The sequence below is a fragment of the Panthera uncia genome (genome assembly GCF_023721935.1).
Source record: "Panthera uncia isolate 11264 chromosome C1 unlocalized genomic scaffold, Puncia_PCG_1.0 HiC_scaffold_4, whole genome shotgun sequence".
Classification (NCBI taxonomy): domain Eukaryota; kingdom Metazoa; phylum Chordata; class Mammalia; order Carnivora; family Felidae; genus Panthera; species Panthera uncia.
Genome location: NW_026057585.1, coordinates 40,581,235 through 40,588,969, shown reverse-complemented (window position 1 = coordinate 40,588,969; position 7,735 = coordinate 40,581,235). Strand labels below are relative to the sequence as shown.

The 7,735-nt window shown below is 35.2% G+C and overlaps 2 protein-coding genes across 20 annotated transcripts in view; one reads left to right on the top strand and one right to left on the bottom strand.

Annotated features, from left to right (window-relative positions):
- The window catches only part of NEXN (nexilin F-actin binding protein), a 50,896-nt gene extending 45,768 nt beyond the window's left edge, over positions 1–5,128 (top strand). For 2 of the 6 annotated variants that reach the window (XM_049616961.1, XM_049616958.1), the window contains 3 exons: positions 3,136–3,321; positions 3,774–4,134; positions 4,226–5,128. In XM_049616961.1, the coding sequence (XP_049472918.1) occupies positions 3,136–3,321; positions 3,774–4,134; positions 4,226–4,239 (561 nt within the window). In that variant the 3' untranslated portion in view covers positions 4,240–5,128. Of the gene's footprint in view, positions 1–3,135; positions 3,322–3,773 lie in introns of all 6 variants that reach the window. The other 4 variants (XM_049616963.1, XM_049616960.1, XM_049616957.1 and 1 more) reach the window with 3 other exon arrangements.
- FUBP1 (far upstream element binding protein 1) overlaps positions 1–7,735 on the bottom strand; it is a 50,446-nt gene that overhangs the window by 11,976 nt on the left and 30,735 nt on the right. For 6 of the 14 annotated variants that reach the window (XM_049616939.1, XM_049616944.1, XM_049616942.1 and 3 more), the window contains 2 exons: positions 7,634–7,680; positions 5,178–5,397 (listed from right to left, as the gene is read on the bottom strand). The exons of 1 other annotated variant lie outside the window; for it this stretch is intronic. In XM_049616939.1, coding sequence (XP_049472896.1) covers positions 5,364–5,397; positions 7,634–7,680 — 81 coding nt within the window. In that variant the 3' untranslated portion in view covers positions 5,178–5,363. Of the gene's footprint in view, positions 1–5,176; positions 5,398–6,585; positions 6,723–7,633; positions 7,681–7,735 lie in introns of those variants that run through there. 7 more of the 14 variants (XM_049616948.1, XM_049616950.1, XM_049616952.1 and 4 more) reach the window with 4 other exon arrangements.

Below are 7,735 nucleotides of genomic sequence, written 5' to 3'. Positions count from 1 at the left end.
TGCTAAAATAGGAGTTGTATATTTAATGTTGTAGGGTCAAACAGGATGGACTCAGTATTCCTAGAAGTTTCACAGGGCTGAGAAAATGGCATTTAAGCAAAGTGTGAAGGTTAACTAGAACTTGCAGTTAAAGAGGGGAAACATTCCAGATTGGAGATGGGAGTCCGTTTACAGCCTTTACATAAAGGTTGTGAAAATGTGTCTGGGGAATGGAAAATTTGTTCAAAGGCATGGTTCATAGAATAATGGGTAATGGAATAAAGTTGTAAAAGTAGTGGTTAGTTGGTACTGGGTCTTTTTAACTTTGCAGGGACTATGATTTGGGAACAATGTTAGTAATCATTTTAGGACAGAATAATAAAAAGCTTCTGTTTTTAAAGAAATCTGGTATCAGAGAGAATGAAGAAGAAAGGAATAGGGCATTAAGTTGGGATCCAGGGGTAAAAATGGACCCAACTTTTAATCAAACTGGGTAACAGGCTGTTTATGGGCAGGTGGTTACTGAGAAGCCCAGCCCAACATTAAGATTACCAGAGAAACTAACTAGATGATACTACAGAGAATTCAGTCTGGAGATGGTAGGATGAATAGTTTTGGACACATGAAGTTTGAACTATATTGGGATAAGATAAAAGCAGTCTGAAACATAGGTACCGAATTCAGGCAAGAGACTGGAATTATATAGATTGCAACTATCATAAATAGTATTTAAACATATCAGAGTAAAGCTATATTTAAAGGGTTAATAGTTGGAAGGTGAATAGTAAAACTGGAGAACACCAACATTTAATAGTTGGCCACAAGATCAGTTTTTACAGAAATGTATCATGGAAGCTAAAGTTCAGTCAGCATGCACTTGCTCACCTTGTTAAAGGTAGTGAAACCTCAGAGCAGTCATACCTAGTCCTACAAAATATTTAGGGAAGATTAAAAATGAGATAGATGACTTAACTGTTTTATTGCTATTACTGGCTCTTCTGTATGTAAGACATGTCTGATTTCCTGGAATCCCTGAGGGTATCCTCACTGATTGTGAAGGATGCTGACATCCTTCCTTCCTATCTTCTCTCTAGATTAAGGTCAGAGATACCCTTTAAAAACTTGTTGGCATAGTTTTGCCATGGAGTGCAATCAACTTCCAGCATAGGACTCCCTTTGCACTTATCTGGTAATATTATCTGGTTTCCTCCTTTAAAAATCTGTGTTCAGGGCGCCTGGGTAGCTCAGTCGGTTGACTATCTGACTTTGGCTCGCTCAGGTTATGATCTTGCAGTTAGGGAGTTCAAGCCCTGGGACAGGTTGCGCTGACAGCTCAGAGCCTGGAGCCTGCTTTGAATACTTGCGTCTCCCTCTCTGCCCCTCCCCTGCTTGTGCTTTCTCTCAAAAAGGGGCGCCTGGGTGGCTCAGTGAAGTGTTTGCCTTTGGCTCAGGTCATGATCTATCTATTTGTGGGTTTAAGCCCTGCATCAGGCTCTGTGCTGACAGCTCAGAGCCTAGACCCTGCTTTGGATTCTGTGTCCACCTCCCCCGCCCCCACTCTTTCTCTTGCTTTCAAAAATGAATAAACATTATAAAAATTTTTTTAATTAAAAAATAAAAATGTCTGTGTTCAACATGGCTTGTTTGTATTCCAAACATCTTTCAAGGTAACCTCATCCATATAATCTCCCCTAATCCAAGATTCCACAGCTCCTTGTAGCCTTAATCCATACCACCCATTTAAATCACTTATAGTGTTTGACTTTCTAGTTTTCCAAGTAAGGCATACTCCAAAACCATTTCTCGTCTCTTTTATCTCAGGTTCACTACCCAATTGTGTTTCCTTTAATATTCATGTGGGTAGGTATCAATACCCTAAGAATGCACCAAACCAATGTTTAACATGTCTTTTAGCCTTTTTTGTAATAAAACCACAGCAACATCATCCATATTAGCAATTAACTGTAGTCCTGCATTGTGTTTATTAATAGGCATTAGGTTTATCATTTCAAACTGAAACACTGGTATTAATGGCAGGAGTACTAGAATTTACCCATTAGCTATTTGGTTGTGTCTGATGTTCTAGGATTTTCCAACATTAAATAAAAATCTAATTCTAAAAAACAAGAAAAACTATCCAATTCCTTCTACATTCACTGGAATGGAGTACAATACCTCAAACTGATGCAAAACATCCACACACCAAGATTTTTTCTTACATAGGCAATTACTTCAAAGCTTGTTTCAAAATTTCCTAACTTTAGTTGGATTGTGGTACACTGAGGCAATGTCTTCACAGTACTGTGAAATATAAATGGTGAGATTTCCAGACATAAAAGTCTAGGTAGTTTAGAAACCAAGAGTCCACTACAGCTAAAGTACTTTAGAAACCCTGAATTAACTGTACCTACAACCCACTATACTAAAACTGCCCTCAAAGGCCACCAGTGACCCCATCATCACCAAATTGTTGTATACACTCACACTATTTAACAATTGAAACTCTGCTCTTAAATTACTCAATTATTTCCATAGCTTCCAACTCTCACCCTATATAGAGGACTAACCATATACTTCAACGATTTCCCCCACATTCCAGCCAATGCCTCTTTCAGTAGTTGTCTTCCATTTATTCTGTGAACACTCTTGTCTGTCATTTGACCATCAATAAATTTTGTTGGATGGAATTCATCTCAAAGACAATTACTAGCTAAGAAGGGTGGGGAAGAAAATCACAAAGTGGGAAGTAATGGAAATTGCACTTTCTATTATATAGCAGAGTGAATGATGGACAACCTTGTGACAAGAAGTATTTTAAGTTGTTAACAATGTATAACATCCCTACCCTTTTCTGTTATTCAGTACTATCAGCTAGCACAAAGAATTGATTGAGCAAATACCCTGGGACTCCAATGACATTGTAGCTTTACACTGGGAGAAAAGGATTCTAATTGTCAAGAGTGTTTCATAAATGAAACTTTCATTTTTCTCAAATTAGGGGATAGTGAAAATCTACATGGCTGCAGTATAGCACAATTAAACCAAACATGGTATGATTATTTTGTGTCCATAAATGACATCTTCAGAAGTACTGCTTTAGTTCTTGTTGGTTTCTAGAAAATATGCAATTACTATTCTTGGCCCACTTTCATAAAGGAAGAAGATGTTGATGTCAAGCCTGCAAAAAAAAGTGAGGCTCCATTTACTCATAAAGTGAATATGAAAGCTAGATTTGAACAAATGGCTAAGGCAAGAGAAGAAGAGGAACAAAGAAGAATTGAAGAACAAAAGTTACTACGCATGCAGTTTGAACAAAAGGAAATTGATGCAGCACTACAAAAGGTACCAGGCTTACATGTCCTTTATTTTTCAAAGATGCTCTTGAAATTTTATGGGGGATTAGGAAAAAAAATTTTGGGAGGACGCAAGTCAGCGAGGGGATGAGAAAGAGAATCCCACGAGGGGCCTGGCAAGGTGGGGGGAAGGGGAGAGAAGAGAAAGTGAGGGAGGAGTGGGGTTCAAACTCAATCAATGTGGGACTAAACTCAAGAACTGAGAGATCATGACCTGAGTCAAAGTCAGATGCTTAACAGCTGAGCCACCCAGGTGCCCTAAAGTAATTTTTAATAGCTTTCAAGTCAGTGGAATGTTTTATCAAGGACATAATTGTAGTAAGCATATTTACATGTTCTTTGGGAAGAAAAAACCCTTTTATCCATAAAATTCTATTACTAAAGCATTGTCCTAAAAATGCTACTATAAATGCCAACTTGAATGGACCTATTTTAATACAGAAAAGAGAAGAGGAGGAGGAAGAAGAAGGTGGTAGCATCATGAATGGTTCCACTATTGAAGATGAGGAGCAAACGAGATCAGGAGCTCCATGGTTCAAGAGGCCTCTAAAAAACACATCAGTTGTAGACAGTGAGCCAGTTAGATTTACTGTTAAAGTAACAGGAGAACCCAAACCAGAAATTACATGGTGGTTTGAAGGAGAAATACTGCAAGATGGAGAAGACTATCAATATATTGAAAGAGGAGAAACTTACTGCCTTTATTTACCAGAAACTTTCCCAGAAGATGAAGGAGAATATATGTGTAAAGCGGTCAACAACAAAGGCTCTGCAGCCAGTACCTGTATTCTTACAATTGAAAGTAAGAATTAATCATTTTTAATCTAGAACTTTTATTGTATTTAAATTTTTTTTTTCCTTTAAAAAATCACTTTTCTTCTTCTCTTTTTTAGCTGACGACTACTAGCTCCCCTTCCCTCTCCCTGGAACTTTCTCTGCCCCCTCCCGCCCCCCCCCCCCCCCCCCCCCCGAATTTCTTACTACATCCATGTTTTCTGTGGCGGGGCCAAAAATGGAAACCAGAAGTGCCACTATATTGACTTTTTATTCCTTTTCCTAACAGTCTTCAAAACACAAGCTCATCTAAAGAATACCTTCTTCCTATCCAAATCATCACCAGATTCGTCACCATATTGTGAAGTTAATGTGTATTTAATGGGGTAGAGTGGAAAAGTTACTCAATTATTCTAAGCTTATAGCAATTACGTTTTAAAGATCACAAATAAAACATTATTTTGCATGAAAAAATGATGTTTATGAGCTATTTATACACCTAAAATTAATGGAGACTTCATAATTTGGAAACTACTGAGTTTTCCTTAATAGTCATTTTTCTTGTTGTAGTTTTAAAGTCTTTCTGAAGCACAGAGGGAAAAGGGGGAACATGGAGAACAACAAAAGTTAAGACTTTTAAGGAGAAAATTTAACGGAAACCACTGCCTATCTAGAATTCTGAGTGTTGAGACTATTAACATGTACTATTCAAAGGTGTGTTATATTCAAGCTTCTAAAGCAAATTTACGTTGTGACCTTGCCTGAACAAATTACATTTTAGTAAAAAAACTTTGTATCAGTAGTTCATGCAGGAGAAAACACTTTCAACATAATTGAAGATTTTGAGGTTTAAGAGGGGGGGAAAAAGGCACAATCTTCAATTTTAAAATCTGGTCTACAATGAGTTTGTAAATAATTAATTACCATGTTCTATTACCAAGTTGTTTTATATTTTAGTTTTCTGGAAGACAATTTTATTTTACAATGTAAACCCATAATAAAATAACTTGTGTATTTAAAATAAAGTCTTTTCAATATTTTAGAAAAGAAACAAAACACTCCCTTATAATATTCATCAATGTACATTTATTATTTTTTTATTGAGGAAACCATAATCAATACAAAATTACAGCAATCGTGCCCTTTTACATACAATGTCATTAAAGCAAACTCTAAACCACAGTTTGTAAAGTATTCAATTTACCTCAAGTCCAAGCTGCATCTCCCTAAGACACTGTTCCCATCACAGTAGCCATTTTAAGCCAATCTTCTTTTTACACACGGGTAGTTTCTGTAGAGAACACTTTTCTCAGGACGAAAATGCATCGAGCATGCATAAGAAAAAATATATATATATATGCGCAAATACATTTATGAGTTTCTATAGGGCTATCACTGAAGAAAATAAAACCTTGGGATTTATTTGCTTCTTTTTTAAAAGCACCAATTTAAATCCCTCAGAAGTTTATACTGTGGCAAGATAACTCAAGTGACTAAACAAAAAATAAAGGTTATTTTCAGAGTCAAAATTATCTTTAGGTACTGTTAAAATACATTTTAAAATGAGGCAGAATTTTCAGAAAATAAAAAGACATCCTCATTGATAATTTCTACATCCTTACTCTAGACAACAGATGTTCACAGGTAGAACTGGTTCTCCTGGCAGAGCACTCAAACGTAATCACTTCTGCATATATTCCTATTTCCCGCTTAAGTTTACTCTGCTACTCCTACCCAAACCCACCCTTTTGAATTAACTACCAAGGTATTTGGCTAAGGAAATATTTTACAGTGTTTATAAACAACTAGTATTAAATCACTAGTTTTAGTATTAAAACCATTTTTGTTAATTAAAAATAAAAGTATACTTTTCATTTCTAAAAGAAACATCAAACCCATTAGAATTCTAAGTATCACCACACTAAAATATCTTAAACATTGTCAAGTTTTTAAGTGCTAAATAAAATAAATCAGTTCAATTTCAATCTAAACATTGTTTCTACCACTCCTAACATCCATTGCATTCAAGTCAACTGGCTCACCTTTTCTGCTTTCCATTTATTTCAAGGTTAAGATTAGCGCCATTTTAAAAATGCAGTTATCAGTGAAGGCTTATGGTAATGAGTTAAAAAAAACTCTTGAGAGAGAAACAATGCCCCAATATCTATAAGCATTCATCTATTATTTTATAAAAATGCAAACTACAGCTAACCAAAAGTTGAAAGGCTCCTTAAGGTTCAAAGATCTCCTTTATATTATGTCTTAACATACCTATCATTGACTATTAAAACAATACACACACACACATAAATGTGGTGCAGTAACTACACAACTTACAAAATTTAACAGTTCATGGAACATTTAAGATCAAGCAAATAGCACTTTAAAATGAAAAGTGATCAAAAGCAGGTACATTACACCCTATACCAATGTATGGGAATACATTTCATATTTCTCAATTATGATTTGCCAATTTTACCTTCTACATTGAGCCCTTCTATGGTCCATGCTCATCGGCTCACCAATGGCATACACTCAAAGGATTCCTCTTTATGGGTAACTATCTCAGGACCTGATTTTATGAGCTATGATTTGGTGCTTGCAGCATCTTCAGCACTGTGTGTGAAAATGAAGGCAGTATTTTTGAATATTTTTCTTTGTTGTAGAGATAAGCAGGAGTTTTAAAAGGATCAGCACATTTTAGAAACTGAATAAACAAAACTGATAGGATGCTGCTTTAATACATTCATCTTAACTCAAAATATGTACCAGTTAAAATCATCTATAAGAACACAAACATTTTAAACTGGCAAAAAAAGTAAAATGCAACGTCAATTATTAAAGTATTATAAATCAGAAAAATATTGGTTGCTATACAGATTATGAAAGGTTATTTGCTATACAGTTAACATTTCACTGATGCACATGCCTTATCAAAACATACTGCCAGTATTCCTTATATTTTCCTTTTTCAGTGTATGTTACGAAAACTGAATTGTCTTAAAAAAAAAAACTTCATAATAAAATTCTGACCCATAATGTCCTTACTGAATTGTTATACTTCAAGAATAAGAAAAAAATAAACTCCATATAGCTTTGGAGGGCAAAGAAAGAAAATGTCCTGTCAACCTGTCAATCATAAAAAGCTTGTGAAGGCTGTTGAAGTTTCTAACCAAGTGATTTCCTAAATCTCGAAAACTATGTTAACTGCCCTTTCTTAACAATTCTTCTGTAGTTGGGAAAAGATTACAAAAAGTTTGGATGTAGTTCAATTATAGCAGCAATCTACTCATCATTTCTTTTTTCTTGTTTTAATAAAAAAATTAAAATAAAAAACATTACCCAGAAATGTAAACAGTTGTTTGAACAACTTACAGACTTTCCACTGAAATGGTAGCATAAATAACAAAATACATTTTGGGGAAGCAGTAGCAGATTGCTTTTGAATACACAACCACAAAAACCTCACAGGGACAACATTAATGTACTGAAATATTTATTTATATATGTCCTTAGGTTGTGCTTACCTGTTGCTTTTTGCAGCAGAACCTAAGGTGGAAGGTCTGGGAAGGCACTGTGAAGTATAAATAATTGCACTGTTTGCAATTAATAAAGATTTTAAACCTTAA